The sequence below is a fragment of the Phoenix dactylifera genome, unplaced genomic scaffold (genome assembly GCF_009389715.1).
Source record: "Phoenix dactylifera cultivar Barhee BC4 unplaced genomic scaffold, palm_55x_up_171113_PBpolish2nd_filt_p 001913F, whole genome shotgun sequence".
Taxonomy (NCBI): Eukaryota; Viridiplantae; Streptophyta; class Magnoliopsida; order Arecales; family Arecaceae; genus Phoenix; species Phoenix dactylifera.
In genome coordinates, this window is record NW_024069200.1 from 18,672 (window position 1) to 41,772 (window position 23,101).

Below are 23,101 nucleotides of genomic sequence, written 5' to 3' on the forward strand. Positions count from 1 at the left end.
GATCTACGGTCAGGACGGGGCCAAGAAGGGGGAAAGGACCGGAACGACTGAAGTACACTAATATGGAAGGAGAAAGTATGGAGAGCCCTAAATTGAAGAATGGGGCAACTCACCGGAAGGGAAGGAAGAACGGCTCCAAGAGCGTCAAAGGAGGAGCGAGCGAACAGTCCGACGGCAACGACAGCAGCGCAAGGGAGAAACTCGAAGATGCCTGCGAAGAGAAAAGCGGACGGGGGAGGGCCCCCGGTTAAATAGGCGGAAAGGCGGGTGACGCCTCGGTGACGCCAGAGGACGCCTGGCTGCCGAAGGATCGCTCGCACCCCAAAGGCGAATCGACGCCATTAAGGAAGGATGTCCGCCGAAATCCGCAGACTGCCAGATCAGCGACAACCGCTATACGCCATAAAGGAGGCGGGGAGCTCGAAGCGCGCGCGCCTTTCCGAGGGATGGCGGCAATCTCGAAGCATCACTCCCTTCACCCGTTCCCCTCCTGGTTCCAGGCTCGGAAGTGGGGGGCTACTGTTACGGGGAATTTAGCCACCATGCCCCACGTGACCGGCACGCGCGCCCAGGAAGACTACGGCAGTCCCTTGATCCAGCAATCCGACCCCGAGTCGGATATCTTCGGCTCCGCAGCCCGACCCCGAGTCGGCTGCCCCTTGATCCAGCAATCCGACCCCGAGTCGGATATCTTCGGCTCCGCAGCCCGACCCCGAGTCGGCTGCCCCTTGATCCAGCAATCCGACCCCGAGTCGGATATCTTCGGCTCCGCAGCCCGACCCCGAGTCGGCTGCCCCCTGATCCAGTCATCCGACCCCGAGTCGGCAATCTCCCGACAACGACAGGCTATTCCCCTGAGGCACACCGCGGCCCCCTGCTCCACTACTCCCTGCAACGGTCGCATCCGGCGCTGCTCCACGATCCCCTGCAACAGCCGTACAAAGCGGAGCCCCACTACGCCCTATCATGGCCGTACCTAGCGCTGCCCCACGACGCCCTGTAACGGCCATGCCAGTGGCAACTCCATCGTGCCACACGATGACCAACCCCCCAGAAAGACCCCCCAGCCTGGTAGATATGCGGCTGGGGGGGAGAAGGAGGAGGGTAAGCAAAGGTCTTCCAGAGTATTCTCTTACCTGCTGCTGCTATCTCTCCTTCTCCTTCAATCTCCTCTGACTTGATCGTCGGAGGGCCCCCACTACCCCAGTGGTGGTGCGAGGCTTGCTTGCAGGTTTCCCGGTGGAAGGTGGAGCGCAATCAACCCAACTCCAAGGGAACCCCGTTCACACCGCTGTGCCAATCGTTCTCGATTTGGACCACCAGCAACATAGATCATACAAGAAAGAAGAAACAATATCCAGAGTCTAAAACTTATCCATGTTAGGATGTGTACATATGTCGTGTATTGATCAAGTTTACCATGTATACATTCGCTTTACACTTTTCTTTGACTGTATTGTTGGTTTGGAGTTTTGAGCTTTCACTTTGGTGCAATGTTTATTTGGACTATTGCCTTAAGCAAACTGTTGATGTTTGTTCTTCCAGTTATAGGATAACAGCTCCTGCCATTGCCTGTAATAATCACTTATTATTGGTGTCTTCATTGAATGATCTAGCTGTTTGATTTGATCCTTGCATCACTTTCTAATGCTAATATTGTTCAGTATTCTCGCTAGAATATCACCATATTTCAGTAAATAGTTGCCAGCTAGCTATTGCATCACTTTGACCAGTCCACCGATATCACAGTGTGGCTCATTGAGGTGGTTTTAGATCCAGTGTCTAATTAGCAAAAAGGTGCTGAAATCTGATGGTTTGGGAGTTAGTTTCTGCTAATAGTAGATTGCGACACTATCTACTGTTTTAGGCATTTCTCCCTCTTGCTATTTTTCAACCTTGACTTTGGTCAGAAAGACAACTTGTGGTGTTCAATATACTACTCTTAAAATTGTCTAGCAGGCCACTGGAGCTCTGGCTGCCCCAATAAGCCTGTTCTGTGTCTGTCCTTTGTTCATACGTGCAAACCCTATTCTGCTGCCTTATTCGATTCTCCTGTATTGTCCCTTGGTATCCACTCCATATTTGATTTTCTGAAAAGATTTCCTTACTATAATCAGTCATTTCTTTTAAATGTATTTATACTTGTTCTAGTCCTTTTTATGATGAGTTGGCTTTTCTTGCACATAGTCTTCCTCCGCCCCTCCCTTGCTGCCTTAATCTCTTCCCTTCTTGGTACGTAGTCTGATGTTGCGTTTTGCTTTCATCAGCTGCTTTTATGTTTAGAATATCATTATTTCATCATTTTTTCGGTGTTTCCTGGATTTTTGTTGCTTGTCTGGTGGGTCATTGTTATGAACTCATGTACAATCCTGTTTTCTTTTACTTTTTGGCTTCTCTAATTGACATATCTGTAGATGCATCAATCCTAAAGAACAATGAGATTACCATGCTTCCTCTGTTTTCATCAAACTTGTGGATTCATGACATGCAGATTCACATTCATATTTCATTTTAGTATCCCTCAAGAGAATGACTGAAATTTTTATAATGACAATTGGTTTAAAATGACTCTTATCTCTTAATTACTTATTCCGCCTATTCAACTATGACATGACCAATTCACAACAATTCAGGTCTCAGGAGTTAGGTTAGCCATTTACCAGTGTGTTAGCTTACTGAAGATTTTCTCTGCCTACTAGGAGAGAACAGTAGTCACAATTTCTATTTGGGGATGATGGGCTAATGGCATCAATCATCACTATGGAGTCAGACATTTGTATTTTATCTTTCCAAGCAGCGCATTATCTAGAACCAAATGTTTTTCATCCTTTCTAATGCATTTTTTGACTGGTGTTCAAGTTGATCTGAAATCAGATTCTTTATTGTTTCACTCTTCATCTATAAACCATCTTTTGCCAAGTTTATTACTAGTTCCTTGTTGTTGCTTAGAGGCCTGCTTACCATGGCAGTTATGCTAAACCTACTGCTGACTTCTTAAAGGTGCTATTACAGAGCCACAAAACACATAATTGGTGCTTGTTTTAAGCTAGCCAAGAAAAAGGCTGTCCATAACTCTGTACAATTACGTCCCCATATGGCCTCCTAAGTGGATCAATCTTCTGGCACATTTAGTGCTTTTATTACTTAATAACTCGACAGCTTGCAAATTTGTTGATCTTACAATCCATTCTTGGGCCTCTTTTATTTCACATGGAGTGCTGCCTATTCTCCTGCTACCTCCCACTTTTGCTGTGTGTTGACTAGATGTAGGCCCTCAAAGTACAGATTGGTCATTGGAGGATTTTGAGTATAGGGCTTTTGATGCCTCTATGTTGGTTCACTTTAGTTTCTTATACTCTCCCTTCAAGGTTTTTACATCTAATGGCAATCGCCTTTTTACTAAGCAATTGGGAATTTTTCATTTGAATTGTTTTTCATTTTCATACTTGATTTTTTTGCTTATGTCTTTGCTTGCTTCATAGTTTTGAAATTTGGAGATCTTGTCTATTTCGGCGAGTGGCTGAGAAAGATGGACTGAGATCTCAGTTTATCATGGTTATGGAAACTTGGGCCAAAAAAGGAAAGACGAAGATATCTCTGGATCTTGATAGGTATGTTAGGACCGCTAAAATAAAATCTTGGCAAACATAGTAAATTTGAGACTAATTAGCATTTAACAACATTAGTTTCAATTTTAATAACAAAAGTTATTTAAAATGGTGGACTGATTAGGAGATCTAGGGTTGTTATTTTGATATGATAGTGGTTTATGTTCTAAAGGGGTCATTGGTTGGTACAGTGGTAAAATACTTGGGCGGACAAGCATAATGGTGCGGGTTCAAGTTCTAGGGCAGCCATTGTGTAAAAAAAATGCCTAAGATTAGGACCAAGGTTCACTGGACTGGTATTGTGGGTTGTACCAGCCAACAAGTGATTTGGTATGGTACCGGTATGTACCGTATTGATTCGAGGCATACCGAACTGGGGAGAGGGAGAGGGAGGAGAGGGCGGAAGAGCGAGAAGGAAGGGAGGGAGGGAGGGAGGGAGGGAGGGAGAGGTATAGGGTTTATGGAGAGAGGGAGAGAGAGAAGGATAGGAGGGAGAGAGGGCTTACAGAGAGGAGGGAGGGAGAAGAGAGAAAGACCAGGACTTACCTCATCTACAATAGTAGTCAGAAGCCTCGAATCCTAATCCTAACCATCGACTGGGGCCTGACATGTCAGTGAGGGCCTCCATGGCATTGATTGAGGGTGGCGGTGTCGTCTTCAATGTCGATTGAGGATGATAGGATCATCTTCAGCGTTAGGACGACAAATCGTCTTCAACGTTGTTTGAAGCATGGTCTCAAATTCCGTTGGAACGTACTGTAGGACACTAGGATGGGGTACCATCTTGAGTGTCAGGACAAGGCTGTCCCACTATTGTCCCAACATTTCGATCGGCACATCTTCGGCCATTGCTTGTCCTAAGTGTCGGGATGTTGGAATGGCGATTCATCCCATTCCATGGGCAAATTGAGACATCCCCATCCCACGGAATTTAGAACTTTGGTTCGAAGGCGACAATGTCGGTTGGTGTCGAAGAGGGGAGAAGAGGGTGGGAGCAATCAAGAAGGATTGGAAGGTTTTTATAAGTTGAGCCGATCCGAATAGACAACCATTCTGATTTTGTGTTGGTTCGGTTTAGTATAGGCCGTATTGCCCAATTTGCCTAGTTATGGTTTCCGCAATCCAGTATCCTAAGCGGGGTGAACTGAGGGCAGTCCTAACCAGGGTTCGCCGAACCGGCCCGTACTAGCCGGTTCGGGCCGTATCGGATCGGTCCGGCCAGCTACCGGTACGGTGGAGCCGTGGAAACCGGTATGGGCTGGTTTTGTGCCGGAGACGAAGAAGACGAAGAAAAGGAGAGAGAGAGAGTCGGAAAGAGGAGGATGGAGACCTGTGGCCGTCATCGGAGAGCCGCGGTGGCGCGGCGGAGGGCGGAGGGGCGGCGGAGACTGCGGTAGCGCGGCGGAGGCTGAGGCCGAGGCCGCTGCTTTTTAATTTGGGAATTTTAAGGGAAGTCGTTGCCGACTTCACTTAAAAATCTCCAAATTTTTTAATTCGGAGATTTTTAAGTGAAGTCGGTGCCCGATTTGCTGACTTCACTTAAAATTCTCAAACTGAAAAGCCGCGGCCGCGTCCCCTGTTTCGAAATTTTTTTTTGGAGATTTTTAAGTGAAGTCGGCAACGAATTTGCCGACTTCACTTAAAATCCCTAAATTAAAAAGCAGCAGCCTCGGCCTTCGCTACGCCCCAGCGGGCTCCGCCGCCCCTCTGCGGCTCTCCAACGGTAGCCACAGATCTCCTCCCTCCCTCTCTTCCCCCGCGCTCTCTCTCATTCTCTTCTTCCTCGGCTTCTACGGGGAAGAGCTGGCCGGTTCGTACCGGCCGGTTCCAGTACGAACGAAACCATACCAGTCCGGTAGGTGACTGGTACGCCTACCGATACCGATACGGCGAACCTTGGTCCTAACCATCGCTTGCCGAACTGATCTGAGCCAGGCAAGCACCGAGGTCCTGAAAGAGGCACACTGAGGACCCTCTCCTAGCATTGTCCTCAGTTCTCTCTCCCAGGACCCCGATGCCCGCCCAATTCAGGTCGGTTCGACAAACGATGGCTAGGACTGCTCTCAATTCACCCCTCTCAGTAGATTGTTGGAATCATAACTAGGTAAGATCCTTTTTTATTGGCTTATGTTTCATAATATATCAATTTATTTTAGCTGAGATAATATGGGACAAGACATCAAATATATTGTATGAGTGAGTTCCTGATATGGATACAAACCTTCTTAGCCAACTTCCGGGCAGAAAACTTTTTAAAGTTAACTGACATACTGATCATAAGTCCATTTTCTCATTCGGCTTTTGCCCATGGTTGGTGTATCAAGAGGCTAATTGCGAGGAGACAGAGACAATGAGGCCCCACATAGGTCATGAACATCTTGCTGAAATTGTTTCAGCTGATGTGCCACCTTCTCCATCCGCTTGTATTAGTTTAGTTTCTTTTTCTATGCATAACACTTTGGGTCTATCTGGATCTAGTTTTATATTTAATTAATAGAAATGTCATGCACATCTTATGTTTGGACACACTGCATGATCTGTAAGCTTGCCAAACAACTGAACAAGTACAATTTCTTATGATAGACTTGATAGATTTAAATGCAAGTGATCTTTGGCTGCTGAAGGAGGCTAAAGCAAGTGTTTATGAGCAAATCAACCTTTCGAATAGTGACCTCAACAACATAGAATTTCATGATTATGGGGTTAATTTTGGCTGGTCCTAAGTCAGCTTGCTAATTAATCACCTGACAATGTAGTAGACTAGAAGATGAGCTATATTATCAAAAATTAGACCAGCAAGCAAGATATGTAGAAGTATAAATCCATTGCAGTAATTCCAGACATTTTAGACTAACTGGAGATGAGGAGTAATGACGCTGCTCAGAAAGGAAGATAGTCACATCTCGTGGTAGTCATTTTATATGATGCGACATCATTGAAGACAAAACTTGCATAAAGATTGATGCACAAATCATGATTGTCTTGAAGTTGTGAGGAGTAACGAGCTGATATTAGCAGCTGTTCCTTGATGCAATATGATCAGTGGAAATTGTGGATAAGCTAGAAATTTGAGACTGAAGGATTTGTTGATGCGGGACAGGAGATTTAGGGAAGAAAATAAGATAGAAAAGGGGGAGGGGAGGGAAGTTCTGGAGTCCACCAGATGTCAAGACAAAGTTTTCATTCCAAAATACTCTACCCAAACAGTAGATATGGGGTGCCATATATAGCCCCCTATGCAACTACCCATGATCCCCACAAATGATCATGTAACTACCCATGATCCAACAACATCATGGGTCACTACACTAGCTAAATACAGTCAAACAAGCCAGCAACTAATAAAAGACGAAAATACATAAAAAATAAATAAAAATACACAAGAAAAATAAAACTAGGGTGGCCGAAGTGCTATGCACGCCGGCGACGCCTATATACATGCTGGAAACGGTGGTCTGTGTCCCCACCAACTCCCCTCAGCGGAGAAGAGTTCGCCTCTGGCGAAACGGATGTCTGGTAATGCTCCAACAGGTCTGAAGCAAGTCGCTGAAGCTCATCTCTGCTAATCCAAGTATCATCTGACGGAGGTCGACCATGCCATCTGACCAGGTATCGCTGATAACCATCGTTCTGCGTACTAACAATCTGATCATCCAAAATCTGTTCCACTGTGTCTGTGATCTGCGGAGAAAAAGGTACAGGAGGCAAGGCAGGAGCAGGAGATATGTTCTCAAAATTGGATGTGCAGTCAGTGTCAGGCTCATTGAGTGGGTCTACAGGAATAGTTGTCGGACCTCGGTAGGCAACTAAGTCTTCTACATTAAAAACTGGATTGATCCCAAAATCACTTGGAATATCCACCACATATGCATTAGATCCAACCCGTTTCAGAATTTTGTATGGACCCATACTTCGGGCGTGCAATTTCCTAACGGCTCCTGGTGGAAACCGTTCAGGTCTGATTCTGATCATTACATCATCACCCACTCGAAATTCTTGATAACGTCGACATAAGTCAACGGCCATTTTATATCTCGCATTGTTGATTTCAATTTTCTTCTTAATCTCTTTATGTAAATTTTGCATGTGTTGCGCAAAGGATTCAGCGGTCTCAGAGATTCTATTGTTAGGTGCTACTGGGATAAGATCAACAGGTTTTCGCGGTACATAGCCTAAGGCAATTTCAAAAGGGCTCAAGCCAGAGGTCCTGTTCACAGAGCTATTGTAGGCGAATTCAGCTATGGATAGAAGAAGATCCCAATTACCTGGGTGGTCACCCACTAAACATCGTAGAAGGTTTCCTAGACTGCGGTTGACCACCTTAGTTTGCCCGTCTGTCTGAGGGTGATAGGCTGTGGAATATTTAAGCTTAGTACCCATAAAGTTCCAGAGGGTCTTCCAAAAATAACTAACAAATTTGACATCTCTATCAGTCACTATCGATGTTGGAAGCCCGTGGAGCCTAACGACCTCATCAAAGATGATCCTCGCAACTTTGGAGGCATCAGAAGTCTTGGAAGTGGGTAGAAAATGTGCCATCTTAGAGAACCGATCCACTACCACGAGAATGGAATCATGCTTACTTCTAGTTTTTGGCAATCCTAGCACGAAATCCATACTAATGTCTTGCCAAGGACGATCTAGGACAGGAAGGGGGGTATATAAACCAGTGTTTTGTTTGCGTTGTTTGGATAGATGACAAGTACGACACTGACTAACAATTTTTGCAATATCCCGTTTTAAATTAGGCCAATAAAATCTTTGTTCGACCATATCAATGGTCTTATTTCTACCAAAATGGCCGGCTATTCCTCCCGCATGAAGTTCCCAAACAAGAAAATCTCTAAGGGATGTTTGAGGGATACATAGCTCGTTTTTTCGGAACAGAAAGGCATCAACCACAAGGTAATCACTATTGTCCCTGGTGTAACCTTCTAAGACGCTCGCATAGATCTCAGCGAAGTCTGGACAAGTTGCATAATCGTCAATCATACGTTCAAATCCAGTAACATTTATGCTTACTGAAAAAAGTAATGCTACACGTCGGCTTAAGGCATCAGCTGCTTTGTTGTCAATACCTGCTTTGTGACACAACACGAAGGTATATTCTTGAAGAAATTCAGCCCACTTTCCGTGTCGTGAACTCAATCGCTTTTGGAAATTTAAGTACCTCAAAGCTTCATGGTCGGAATATAATACGAACTCCTGAGGTAGCAAATAGTGACGCCAGTGATGCAGCGCTTGTACAACTGCATAAAATTCTTTGTCATAGGTGGAATATTTTCGTTTGGCATCATTCAGCTTCTCACTGAAGTATGCGATAGGATGTTTTTCTTGGCTTAAGACACCACCTATACCTATACCAGATGCGTCACAAGAGACTTCAAAAACTTTAGTAAAATCTGGGAGGCGCATTACCGGGGCTTCAGTCATTCTAGTCTTGATCTCTTGGAATGCCCTTGAGGCCGCAGCGGTCCAATGAAATTCACCTTTCCGGATACAATCCGTAATCGGTGCAGTGATCGTACTAAAATTCTTGATGAACCTCCTATAAAAGGTGGCTAGGCTGTGGAAGCTTCGCACCTCAAATAATGTAGTAGGTTCGGGCCATTCAAGAATAGCTTGGACCTTCTGTGGGTCTGCTGAAACACCCTCAGAAGAAACAACGAATCCTAAGAAGATTACACGATCAGTCATAAATGAACACTTCTTAAGATTCGCATATAGGCTTTCTTTTTTTAGTGAATTGCAAACCAAACGTAGGTGCTCAAGGTGTTGTTCCTTGTTTTTGCTATAAATTAAGATATCGTCAAAGTAGACTACAAGGAATTTACCCATGAAAGGTCTTAGCACTTGGGTCATAATTCGCATAAATGTACTAGGTGCATTTGTTAATCCAAAGGGCATGACTAGCCACTCGTATAACCCATCCTTGGTTTTGAAAGCTGTTTTCCATTCATCACCTGGGCGGATACGGATTTGGTGGTAACCACTCTTAAGGTCAATTTAGGAAAAGATAGTGGGACCTGCCATCATATCAAGCATGTCATCCAATCGTGGTATTGGAAACCAATATTTAACCGTTATCTTATTAATTGCCCGGCTATCCACACACATTCTCCACGTGCCGTCTTTTTTTGGCGTTAGAAGCGCAGGCACCGCACACGGGCTAAGACTCTCTCGGATGAACCCTTTTTGGAGTAGTTCATCAACTTGCCGTTTTAATTCAACATGTTCAATTGGATTGAGTCTATAATGAGGCAAGTTCGGGAGAGTCGCCCCTGGAATCAAATCTATGGCGTGCTGAATGTCACGCATAGGGGGAAGCTCATCAGGAAGGTCCTCAGGAAAGAGATCCTTAAATTTTTCCAGAACATGATGAACTTCCTTCGAAAAATCTATTTGAAAATCAGGGTTAACTTCTTTGGACACTAACACAATGACTATGGATTCTTGGGCTGCTGCTTTCTCAAATTCCTTAGGACTAATGATTTGGAGGTGCTTTTCAACCTTTACATCCTTCTTTCCAGCAATAGAAGGTCTAGGAGGCAAAGGGTTTAGTCGAATTTTCTTTTCTTGGTGAACAAAAGAACAGGAATTGGATTTGCCATAAATGGTCACATCCAAATCATAAAGCCATGGTCTACCAAGGATGATGTGTCCAACGTCCATGGAAATAACATCACACCAGACCTTATCATTATATTCAGAAAAGTTGATTTGGACTAGACAACGCTCAGTGACTGGTATAGCGGTTTTATCCATCCAAGACACATTATAAGGGTTAGGGTGAGGCACTGTTTTTAACCGTAGCTTCTTGACAGTTCTTGTGGATACAACATTGACACTACTCCCACTGTCGATAATAACCTTACAGCTATGTTCCCTACATTTGATATAGGTGTGAAATATGGATCGACGCCTCCAGTCATCATCTTCTTGCTTAGGTTGTGTAAGGACACACCTAACTACACCTAAAGGAGTGGAACCCTCAAGTGAGCCGGGTTCCTCACCTTCATCTGACTCTTCAGGGTCTATCTCTGGTTCATAGACCAACTCATCCTCTTCATCATTTCTATCTTCTTCGATGACCAGTGTTTTCTTAGTAGGACATTGACTAGCTCTATGCCCAAAACCAAAACATCTGTAGCACTGATCTCGAGAAATTTTGTGTGGTTCACTTAAAATTCCCTTATTCTTTTGATCATTAATTTTTGGGGACTCTGTCGCTTGAGTTCTAATATTAGGCTTACCCCAAGTGTTGGTTTGACTACCGTGGGTAAACTTATGATTGGCCTCTTTAAGATCAAATCGCCTAAAGGTTGTCTTATTAGTATAACGCTCGATGTCTTGGACAAGTTGATAGGCATGTTCTAATGAATTGACCTCGCGTAGAATAAGCTCTTTTTGTAAATCATCTCGCAATCCGGACCTAAACCTAGAAAGGGTCAATTCCACACTCTCGCGTGCATCGCATCGCATGAAGAACTCATCAAAGCGAGCGATGTATTCAGACACAGGTTTGTTTCCTTGAATCAGTCGTTGCCACTGATCTAACAGGCGACTCTTATAGGATGTTGGGAGATATTTTTCTTTTAACTTCTCCTTCATTTCATCCCATTGTACCACAGGGGGTTGCCTAGCTCTAGCAAGCATATTTTCTATTGTGTTCCAATGCAACTTTGCAGGACCAGTGAGCTTCATTTTTGCAAAACGAACTCTGCGATCTTCAGATAGATTATACTATTCAAAGTAATGGTCCATATCAGCGAGCCAGTCAATGAAGACTTTTGGGTCGAGACGACCATCATAACTTGGTGCATCGATCTTAATACTGCGCATTACATGCTCATCTGGTGTCTCACGTGCTCTTAGATAGTCCCTTTGGTGTTGTGGCCCGAGGCCTCTGGGGCAGGGCGGTTCAAACTCACCAAGTTCAGACTCTCCATCGTTGTGAGTAACTTGGAGGTTGGTGATTGAATTTTCAGCCATAGTCAAGCGAGTGTTCAGCCTAGTTTCAAGGTCAGTGATTCTTGCCCCTAATCTGGTTTCTAATGCTGCTATGGCATCTAACACCTGTTGGTTTGGGTTGGTCGACATCTCATGTGAGTAAGATGTACCGCTGCGAGTTGTCATACTCTAGAATTCAAAAATCCTAGATATATAATTAACATTCAGAATAAAATCAACAATCTTGAATAAAAGACCTGTGACATAGTCTCGGTTACTTTCGAATTAGCACAGGTGATAACAAAATATCAGGACCTTAGGTACTGCTAACCTTGGTCTGGGTCATGCAAAATCTTCGCAGGTTAATCTAAAGAAAGTGGGTCCTTCAAATTGATTAGGGCTTCACTAGATTCAAGTAAAATTTCCTAGTTGCCTTTTGAGGATTTGAAAATAATTTGTAAGGCTCAATATGTGTTTTCAAGGGGCACAGGCTCTTATAAAGTTAAGGTTCTATCTCAAACCGACAACATGAAGTGAAAGCAATAACAATCTAAAGATAAACTAGTTTATAGGGAAAGGCAGAAAAATTATTTAAAGGAAATATACAACCTTTTCTTACGGATCTGATTCAGTGGAAGAGTTTGGATGTCAGAGTGTAGGATGCAGAACCGGAGCCCAACGATTTGTAGAAGATGCTGCTGGAAAACGGTCGACTGCGGGTATCGTTGTGGAAGCCCAACACGTTGCAGGGTCTGGATCCAATTGTAGAAGTCGGAAAATCAGGCCCACGAAAGCTTGCGTGATAACGGGCCGAAGGCTGGGGTCGGCCCGCTCGCCCGAAATCAAAAGCGCTAGATGGGACCCGAAGCTTCTGGATGGCTTCAGATCCCTCTGTGTGTTTGGGAGAAGATCTGAGGGAGACACCGGGGGGGGGGGGAAGAGTGAAAGAGGAGCGATGTCGGAGGGTGGGATCCCTCGTTTTGGGGAGCGAGGGGGTCGGCGAAGGCGGAGGATGGAGTCGGCGACGGAAGTCGGAGGTGGCGGCACAGAGGAAGAAGGGGTCTTGGTGAGATGAGAGGGGGAAGAAGAAAGGGGATTAGGGTTTTTAGAGATGAGGTATGGGGGGAAGAAGGTCTCGGTGAGCTGGGAGGGAGAAGAACAGTGTGGACTCGAAGGGTGGTGGAGGGTGGAGGCAGCGGAGAAGATGAAGGGGGGGAAAGGGGTGGCGGTGTGACCGAGGCAGCAGTGTGGGCGGTCGCGGAGGTGAGTGGCGTCGACGGATGAGGATGGCCTGGCGGCGAAGAGGAGAGGCGGCAGCAAAGGGGAACGCAGCGACCTGCCAGCGGCGGCTCTGTGGGCGGCCGGTCGTGAAGAAGAAGAGGTATTCTTCTTTTTTTTTTTTTGACTAGCTTGTGCGACTCACGTGCGATGAAGCACGTGTGTCTCACGTGGGTTGGGGCACATGCAACTCACGTGCAATTCTTTTTTTTTTTTTTTGGGGGGGGGGGCGGATCCGGGCTAGTGAACTGGTAACGGGTGAGGGACTTACCCGTTAACTGGTGTTTCTTCAACCTCCCGACGGTTTCGGGAGGTGGTACCGGGCTCTGCGGCTACAATTGCCGAGCGGACCCTGTGGCCTGCTGGGATGGACGGCAATTGGTTGCAAGCCCCCTGACTGGTTGGAGAGATCAGAGAAGAAGAAACCTCTCCTTGCTCCTTCTGGTGATAGCCGATCGAGAGGGAGGTGAACAGAGACGTAAGACTCTCCCTCTTCTTCACACTGTGCGCTGGTCGTCGACACTCATCATGCTCCGGCGTCCGTGGTGCAAAGTCTTTCGTGAAGAACTCGTGCGGCATACGAAGCAGGGGCAGCCTGTCCATACACCAGGCCTTTGGGGATTAGGACGGCTACTGGTGTACCGAGAGGGAGTCAGGAGGGAAATAGGCTGACAGGATCAGGGCGTTGGCACAGAGGCAAAGCCCTGGCTGGCTCTGATACCAAACTGATGCGGGGCAGGAGATTTAGGGAAGAAAATAAGATAGAAAAGGGGGAGGGGAGGGAAGTTCTGGAGTCCACCAGATGTCAAGACAAAGTTTTCATTCCAAAATACTCTACCCAAACAGTAGATATGGGGTGCCATATATAGCCCCCTATGCAACTACCCATGATCCCCACAAATGATCATGTAACTACCCATGATCCAACAACATCATGGGTCACTATACTAGCTAAATACAGTCAAACAAGCCAGCAACTAATAAAAGACGAAAATACATAAGAAATAAATGAAAATACACAAGAAAAATAAAACTAGGGTGGCCGAAGTGCTATGCACGCCGGCGACGCCTATATACATGCTGGAAACGGTGGTCTGTGTCCCTACTATTTGTTCTGTGATTCGTGCAAGGCTGATGGAAGTAGAGTCGCCAATGTTTAATTCCATTGTAGTAACAGTACACGGAAAAGGTGGGAGTTTTCAGTTGTTTTAGACACAAAAGGTCACACTCAATTGTTTTAGACACAAAAAAGGTCACAAATGAAAAGTCCACATAAATGACCAGAGAAAGAGAATTTCAAAGAAATCTTTGTTGGATCTCAATGGAAAATAATCATTACTACGAAATCTAGAAGGTCTAAGGCTACATTATGTCTAAAACAAATAAAAAAACAGATAAAGGCTGCACAGTGGATCATGCTAGTTGTCAGGTCAGTTGTAGGAATAGACCAGTTATAGTTTTATGAGTCAAAATCTGAAATCTATAGGTCAAGTGGTAAAAAGAGAAGCAATTAAACAAGCCATGAAGGCTAACAAAGCGACTGACTTGGGAAATGAAATGGTTTGCAAAATTTTGGTAGCGCATGGAACAATAAAAAATTTGATCAACCCGAGGAATTGAAAAGATGGATTAAATTCACAAAGGCGGCTAGTATAAATTTTTGATCCCGTAAAATAAGATTTCTGGTCCACTTTAATTCTAAAGGTTGAGAAAAGATGTAAGGAAAACAAGTTAATGAAATATGGGGTGAGTCGAACTCCCATAGGGCCAATTTTATTATAATTTTATACCATATCTTGTGAGGGGATCTGAGACCAAAATATAAATGGGACGATGGAAAGCATGTCTTTGTTGCTCTAATTGGACTGGACGAGAGGGTAGCAAAGGTTGAATGAAGTTCCTACAACACTGGAAGGGATATATTCAGCTACTGAAAAGACCATCAGGAGCAGTTCAAAGGATTCATGGCCAAAAGAAACAAATTTTTTCACCTGGAAAAGCTTAAGACCTCAAAATAAACAATGCAACTCAAGAAATAATTTCAGAGAGAATTCATTCAGCTACTGAAAAGACCAACAAGGAGCAGCTCAAAGGCTTCAAGGCCAAAAGAGCACAAATTTGTACCTAGAAAAGCTTAGAACCTCAAAGTAAACAATGCAACTAAGGAAAAGGATATTGGTGTTAGGTATTTTGCATTATGTTCAATTGATGATAGGAATGTTGCATTATGTTCAACGGATGGTAGGAATGTTGCTTTATGCTTGGCGGATCTTGACGGATGATAGGAATGTTGCATTATGTTTTGATGGTCATAAGCAGTTCCAATGCTGGAAACTGAAGCGAATTGGATTGGAAACAAACCTAATCGGTTGAATAAGTAATGCTTCAAATTATGTGAATATATTTTAATAGGCTATCTAGAATCCAAATGACAGATGATAATCAATTAAAATGATCGACTTTAACATCTATTTCTGGTATTGTAACGAAGAATAATCCAAAACTCGGGCAGAGAGAAAAGTAAGTGAAACAACTCTGTAAAAAGCTGGTCCTAGCCCCTGAAACCTGCTGGGATGATGCGTTATGTGGCAATCCTAATATGAAATCAAAGCAATGAACATTGTAATGTGAATGGACAAAGCACCTTAGTGAAAATACAGAGTGCAAGGAAAAATATAATCCTTTTTGGCAATGTGGTGCATCCAACTATCAGTTTGTCATCGGTATCTGATGGGCTCTGTACCAACATGTTGCCTTGACAAGATGCTACAATAGTAAGCCAATACAGAAACAGAAGAATCCCTAGGAGGCTGCTGATTATATTAGAAGCTGAGGTTCCAATTGAGGCACCTTTTGGTGGCACAAATTATTGCCTTCAGTATATTATTGAAATCCACTAGTATGAATCTAAAACATGTTTACCCACGGATGCTGGGGCTTCATGTTGGCACTTTATGGTCTATTTGGGTAATATGATTTGAGCACAATATTAGATTGCATGTTTTTGCTGCTGCTGGGTAATCTAGGACCTGATCTGATCCAAATTTGACCAAATAAATATAACGATCGGATTACATGTGAACCAACTTATTTGCTTCTGTATTCATTTGTCCATTTGCACACATATAATGGCTGATATACCGCATGGCTGGCTTCTCCATTATGTTCTCTTACTAGTTATATGGTTTTTCTTTTCTTTGTTGCTTATGTCACTCGTACAGGTTCGAGTAAATGGTTCAGACACAGAGCCAGTTTATCAATTTCTTAAAGCAAGCAAAACTGGTATATTGGGTTCTCGAATAAAGTGGAATTTTACCAAGTTTCTAGTCGATAAGGAGGGCAAAGTGATTGGCCGATATGGGCCAACAACTGCCCCATTGTCCATTGAGGTTTGTTTTTGCCATCTCTCTCTCTCTCTCTCGGCAGACACAAACACACAAGATTCTGTTTTCTTTCCTGGTTCCCCGTCATTTACGTATTTTGCTTAATTTTGTTCCCTCTTTGGGTTTGTAATCTACAGAAAGACATCCAGAAAGCATTAGGAGAGATTTAGCAGTCTTCTGTTCAGACTGGGGAGAGAATGGTCTTCTGTTCAGACTGGTGTACCATCCTTTGCATGAATATATATGCATACATTGCTGTTTTGTTCATATGACCATTTGATCATTATTTCGTGCTCTGACTTTTATTATTTGCAAATAGAGTCGCTTTTATGGGTTTGGTCATCTTCTTGTGCCTTTTGTCCTAGAGATGTACATGTTTGAGTTTGTGAACTGTCAAATGTCATTGACCTGCATTTGGTTTTGGTATATTTTGAAAGCAGAAGCCAGTAAATGGATGTAAACTGAACCATATCCCAGCATCCATTGCATCTTATTACTGAATGGGAGTCCCCAAAAAGTAGGACACCGAAATATTTATCTCATTTCCTTTAAAATATTGTGTTTTCTTGACCCATGGGCTTCACCTCAAAAGTTACTGGTGCTTTCAAACTGCACCCAGGGTTCTTTCTGATTCATTCAGCATTCAAGCCACGTTTGATACTTTGGAGCAGTCTACGTTTGATCCGGGCTGGTGGAACCTGCCATATTTCTCAGCAAACATGCAAACATGAAGCATCTTTCCTGCTGTTGTATAAGATTTTGCCGATTTCACCAGCTGCGAGTTCCATTATATTCCGTTTGCTTGGAAATTGGTTCAAAATTACTAGTTCAAAACAGTTGGGAGTTCCATTGCAGAAAATGTCGAGGCAGTTGCACACAAAATCTGTTCCACCAAGTATTTGTAGGGTATCCACATTAACATCAATGGATATCTTTTCATTGATACTTCGGCTTTTTTCAGTGCCTGGGTGTTACCAAACAGTGATCAGAACGTAAGCTTTAAGCAGCAGTTTGGGTTTAAATTTGCTGAAGATAACATTAAGGCCATAGTAAAATTTGTTCATAATATTGTCTGAGGCCCTAATTCAAGCTTTGGGTGCAGCGAGATATTGGGGTGCCAGCACGGTTATTTTGATGTTTTCTGGCAAGTACTTTCACCTTTTTCATTGATAGAAGATGGAATCATCAGGACCGTCTCTGGAAAGGCCCCCATCAAATTTATTGGTGCTGGCAGGATTCACACAAACCTTCTTTGCCAATGTCTAATATGATATCAGACCGAGTCAAGACCGCTCAATCCATATCCGCCCATGGGTAGACATTCATTCATCTAATCTTAGAGATAGATAAAACTATTAGATTCTCCCCTATTTATTATTATTGAGGTCCGTTCTTATAGAATTCAGGTAATATTCCTTTTCTACATAGAAGAGATTGTAACTTTTTTTAGATAGTTATTACTACTAGAAATAATCACAAAAAACTAAAATTTTCTTGGAGTTAGATCTCAATTTTTACATAAACTTTGTTTCAATCTTGTTGTCCTTCTCCTCTTGAATTAGAAGGTACACTAATTCAAATTTTACTCGAAAAGAAATTTTTTATTTTGATCTATCTATTTTGAGGTTTAAACATCATCATAGATCAACCTCCGTTGCATGTAGAGAATCCCTTGAGGGTGCTTGCACTCTTGTGGTGCTCATCGAGAGCTTCATCATTTTGGCGTCTGGCACAGTGAAAACAAATGTCGTATGAGAAATTACGATATTGAAAGTTTTTGTTCATAATCGAGTACTAGATATGATAGATCTTACTCCAAGACCACATCTAGACATAGCCAAACTAGTCCACAGCCCTCTTGGATCATCTATAATCCTAAATTATGCATTTGACCCTATCCAATCTATTTGGCAAGGTTGAATACTTAATGGACCAACCTAACATATCAAATCTTGCTGTTAAAATTCTTATCCGCTCGTTTCTAGAATGATTAAAGAATTATTGTTAAAAGTGACTAGACACTTAGAAAACTCTTGGTTAATATCATGATTTAACTGAATTTAAATTTTTCTAGTCCCAATAGATCGAAACCCTTATTACCCAAGTCAAGTCAAAGTTTTGACTCGCAGCCAACGCATTTAAAGTTCAAGTCAAAAAAATTGACCCATGCATGACTTAATTGAAGAATCCTTGACCCAAACCTCGCACAAATATGATCAGGTTGGGTCCAATTTATGGGTTGGGTTATACCATCCCTATCTAGGGCCGTATCGAGCAGCTTGAGATCGACTTGTGTTCAGCTGAAAAAAAGTTCAAATTAAGTTATATTTAGGCTAAACAAACCAAGCTTGAATGAGCAAAGCGAAACTTTAAATTAATTTCAATCTGAGCCAATAATTTATTGAGCTTAGCTTGGCTTGATAAATCATGAATATATTTGATTTTACATGCAATATATTATATGAATATTGGATCATTTGATCAAGGCTTTATTTAGTATACTTTTATACTCTTTCTTGTTTTTGTTGCCTAGCTCTAATGACTCAAATCAACAGCATGCTTAATAAGCTCATCTTATTAACAATTATTTATTTACATCATTATTAAAATATGTAATGGTAGGGGAGTCATTACAAAAATTCAAGGAGTGTACATGTAAATAGTGATTTTCAAAAGTTAAATATGCAATAAGCCATATACATAATATATTCTTTTCTTTATTGTTTAGATGCTACTATTTGATGATTATAAGTGGATATCTATATTTTTATATCTTAGCGCTCAAAAAGAATTGGTATTTTATAATGACTCAGTAAGGATTCATAGTTTGGGGAAGCAACTATTGTGATTTTTGCTTGGAACAAGATATACTGCATCTCGACACTCAGGATAGGGATTATCTCCATCTCGTCGCGGTCCTGTGTTGACACTGTTCGAACACATAGGATGGTGGAATGCCCTGCTATCCTATTGGAACTTAAATCTTTTTTTTTTTTTTTTTTTTTTGTGTGTGGTAGAAACGGCATTTCATATAACTCTAACTTGAGTACATCCAGCCTGGAACTTAAATCTTTGATGGTACTAAAGGGAGCGATGATAGGATCAAATATAATAGTGCAATTTGGATTGGGTTCAACTAAACCTAGCCGCCCAACCCGTATATTGGATACTATTGGATTGAGATATAAACTTTGGACTATGCTTCGGCTGACAAATTTCACTTGAGCTGAAGTATGGTTGGGTTAGGTTTCATTTTCAACCTAAGTAAAATCCGGCCTAATGTGATATATAAATAAATAGACAGTTCATATTTATTCTTCACTCATAGTTATATTTTCAATTGATTATGTACAAGTGTATCATTAAAATTGATGAATGTTTGATATGACCTCATTGCTCAATCAAGGTGTAGCTTCTACATTCTAAATATGATAAACTGTCATTGCTATGAGCTAAGGAGAAGTATTTTTTTTGTGGAAATTAAGTAACGATGATAGAATTATGATTATCATGCATATATAGTATGGTCATCTTTTCAAAGTAGACCACTTCAACAAGTTTCACTTTGATCTTTATCCTACGGTTTCAAGGTTATGTTTTAATTTGATCTTTATTTTTGAAACACTTTTAGTGTGGCTCAAATCCAAAGCAGCCCCCTAATTGCCTAACTTATTTTGTATCTTTCTGGATCAGATAAAGTTTGATCTCCTGAGCCAGATCGATAAAACTTCCGTTCGTATTTATCATTACCAATTTACGAGGCCACAGAACTTATCTTCGACTACTGAAAATGGCCCAAAAGCCACATTCCCAAATCAAAGTCAATTCACTCCATCTTGGCATATTTTTGAAGGTTCATCCAAATCACCCTGTGCCTCCCACACAGAGCAAGCCAGTTCTTGGTTCTCCAGGGACAATAACAATTAGGTTCGGCATTTTTTCCGAAAGCCCATGTCTTAGATAGATACACTGATAAAATTATACACGCAAGGTGATAGAAAGATAAGAACACAATTACACGTTCTTTAATCTAAGACGAAGCTTGTGAGGGCCCACGCCCCAGTTCCCTCAATTCCAGCAAACCGTGGCCTTACTTTTTGTTCGGGGGCTAACAGGAGTCCCCAGGTTGGTTCCGTTTTTTGACAGTTAAATAACAACCGGAAAAAATAACCGTTATATGCGTATCTCCCATTATTTGCGGATTAAGCTCTGCGCTGATCGCTGGGGGGAAAATCGTATAACATCTGTACGGAAAACCGTATAACAGCTGCACCCTGGGAAAATTAGCCGTTGTTAGCGTCCATTGTAGCTCTGTTTTGGGTTTCAAGAAAACTTAATACGCTGGGAGGAACAAAAGAAATCTTGAGCGTATTATAAACGCGTGGTTTTGAGGGTTTAAAATCTGGAAGCCGACTGAGATTGGGAGAAAAGCGCTCGAATCATAACGGTCTTCTTCTACTTCTTGTTCTCCTCCTTATTCTTCTCCTTCTATTTACAGAGACACTTCTCTGTTCGGGATTGGAGCAATCTTGGAGCGCAGATTAACAGAAAGACTGATATGGGAGAGAAGGAGAAGTTTCCCCGAGGGTATAGGTTTCTTCCCACCATGGAGGAACTCATCGAGTACCTCAAAGAAAAGGACTCCGGCAAACCCCTTCCCACCAACATCATCAAGGAAGTCGAGCTCTACAACCACCAGCCAGCAGTCCTCCATAGTAACTCCTATTCTCTCTTCTCTTATTAGCCAAGATATACATCTTGCTCGCTTTCAATTCTTTCTTTGTTTTTTCCTTTCAAACGATGAAAGAAGGATCTTGATTCTTGATTCTTGATTCTTGATTCTTGATTCTTGATTCTTGATTCTTGATTCTTTGCAGAGCGTTTTCCAAATACGAGGATAAAGAGTAGATACTTCTTCACCAAGTTGGATAAGAGGTCCAAGAACAAAAAGCATAGAGATCGCAGGGTCAAGAATGGAGGCCACTGGATTTGCAGCGCCGGAGACAAGCCAGTTCTTACGGATGGTGGACAATACACTGGTGGGGTATATAAAACCTTGACCTACTATGAGGGCAACGGCAGGTCTAAGAAGACTGGTTGGATCATGAAAGAGTATCGTCTTTCCGAGGAATCCAAGCAGCATCAGCCAACTGCAAACCAAGTAGGATTGATCTCATGCCTTTCTTTCGTACTACCTGACACCACTCCATCTTATTCATACGCCATTCTTTTGCGTATTAATTCTTTTGTAGGGAAGTGATTGGGTGCTGTGCGAGATCCATCATAAAGGGAATACAGCTGAGGATGATGAGGCCAGTGATGATTCCAGTGAAGAAGACAATGAAGCAGAACAGGAGGAGCCTGGCAATGCTGCTGGTCTGCTACCAGACTTCACACACCTCCAACATGACACGGTCACGGATATCCCTGGTTTTTCCCGAGTTGCAGCCCTTTTGTCCAGCGGTGGCACTGGAGTGGATCGATCTCTCCTACCATTTGGTGATTCACATATTGTCCCTGGCACTGGCATTGAAGACAGTCCTCCAGAGCAACCACCTGCTCCTTTTTCTTGTGACTGGATCACAAAGAACCCTGAAGAGCTTGAAAGTTTTTGTAATTTGATTCAACAAGATTTCCCCAACTTGGAGGAGGATACAGCTTGGCTTCCCCTGCCAATTCAAGCTGCTCCACCCAGTAATGCTCAACTTGGTGAGCAAGGTGTAAACTGGTTCTGCTAAGAGGAGTGATGAAACTAGTGGGAAGTAAACAGTTAGCAGGTTATCTAAGATAGGGTCCAAGGATTAAATTTTTGGCATTATGTAAGTTTATTTTGTACACAACAAAGGAAAGTGTAGGAATGAAACTCAGCCTGGGATACACTAATGTTGTAATATACCCAGTATGGTAAATTAAATTGAATGTATTGCAATTTATCAGCAAGTTAGCTGTTTGTCTTTCTATCCTGTTCCTTGCTACTCAACTAGTCTGTATTGTGATTTGTAGAACTATAGTTCTAATGCTCTTTTCACATGCAGTTTGGGTTTTTTCAATATCTGTTCCATGTGCATCTTTGCATCAATCATCCTTCTGCAAACAAGGGCAATGTGCCATAATTTGTATGGCTGAAAGTAGTGACAAGTTTACCATATCCCTGCACCGTAATGCCTTAGCCTTCCTTATGGATATTTGACTGCAAAGTTAGAGAAAGGATCCACAATTTTGACTATAGCCTCCACGAGCTGGAACATGCAAACGTCGCAGATTGATAGGTTTCCATGATTAGGAAATAATCATTACGAAAAACTAATCTTCTGAAAATTTTCATGCACGGTTCCAATTCCATGCAGCAATCAAGAGTCGCTGGCATCTAATATATCTGTGCCATCTGGCTTTGGATGCCCAGGGAAGCAATGACACTAAAACAAGTAGATATTGAAGATTGACTAGTTTCCATGATTAGAAAATAATTATTTTGAAAAAGAAATCTTATGAAAAATGTTTCATGTGGTGTCCCGATCCCTTCTTACTTTGGATATGCTGAGGGCAGTAGATTTGGAGTCCGAATGAGACTTTACATAGAAAGAAATGATGTTATAAACTCAGAGAGAGATCATAACAGAAATGAAAGAAAACAAGGATATGAAAGTTGATGGATAGGGCAATGGAACTCTGTCTTGCTCACTTGCGATTCTCACTTTAATGATTAAAGCAATAAACACATGATAGATGCATAGGTTCCTCCTTATGATACACTAATTCCTTATTCTGGAGAAATACAGCTGTTAGAGGACAATAAATCTATTTGACTTTGCCCCTTTCGCTTGGCAAAAAGAAAGAAATTGAACCAAAGAAAGTTATCATAAGTTGTTTGCATCAAGGTTC

At 42.5% G+C, this 23,101-nt stretch overlaps 1 protein-coding gene and 1 long non-coding RNA gene across 3 annotated transcripts; both read left to right on the forward strand.

Annotated features, from left to right (window-relative positions):
* The first annotated feature begins 15,579 nt into the window (after nt 1–15,579).
* LOC103711758 lies at nt 15,580–17,722 on the forward strand. Of its 2 annotated transcripts, XR_005510200.1 has the most exons (4): nt 15,580–16,225; nt 16,357–16,736; nt 16,839–17,211; nt 17,322–17,722. It is a non-coding gene; the product is annotated as an uncharacterized LOC103711758 (long non-coding RNA). The 2 variants fall into 2 exon arrangements; XR_604832.4 differs by having other exon boundaries at nt 15,617–16,225; nt 16,839–17,722.
* A 2,027-nt stretch (nt 17,723–19,749) lies between these two features.
* On the forward strand, nt 19,750–22,232 carry LOC103700047 (NAC domain-containing protein 83-like). The gene is made up of 3 exons (XM_039122968.1): nt 19,750–20,934; nt 21,097–21,380; nt 21,472–22,232. Exons 1-3 carry the CDS (start codon nt 20,778–20,780, stop codon nt 21,955–21,957), a joined length of 927 nt encoding a protein of 308 aa, XP_038978896.1. The 5' UTR covers nt 19,750–20,777; the 3' UTR covers nt 21,958–22,232.
* Nucleotides 22,233–23,101: the final 869 nt, after the last annotated feature.

Coding starts and splice junctions, on each gene's coding strand:
- LOC103700047 (XM_039122968.1), top strand. CDS start 20,778: ATGGGAGAGAAGGAGAAGTTTCCCCGAGGGTATAGGTTTCTTCCCACC. Junction 20,935..21,096: donor CCAGCCAGCAGTCCTCCATA/GTAACTCCTATT, acceptor GATTCTTTGCAG/AGCGTTTTCCAAATACGAGG. Junction 21,381..21,471: donor ATCAGCCAACTGCAAACCAA/GTAGGATTGATC, acceptor ATTCTTTTGTAG/GGAAGTGATTGGGTGCTGTG.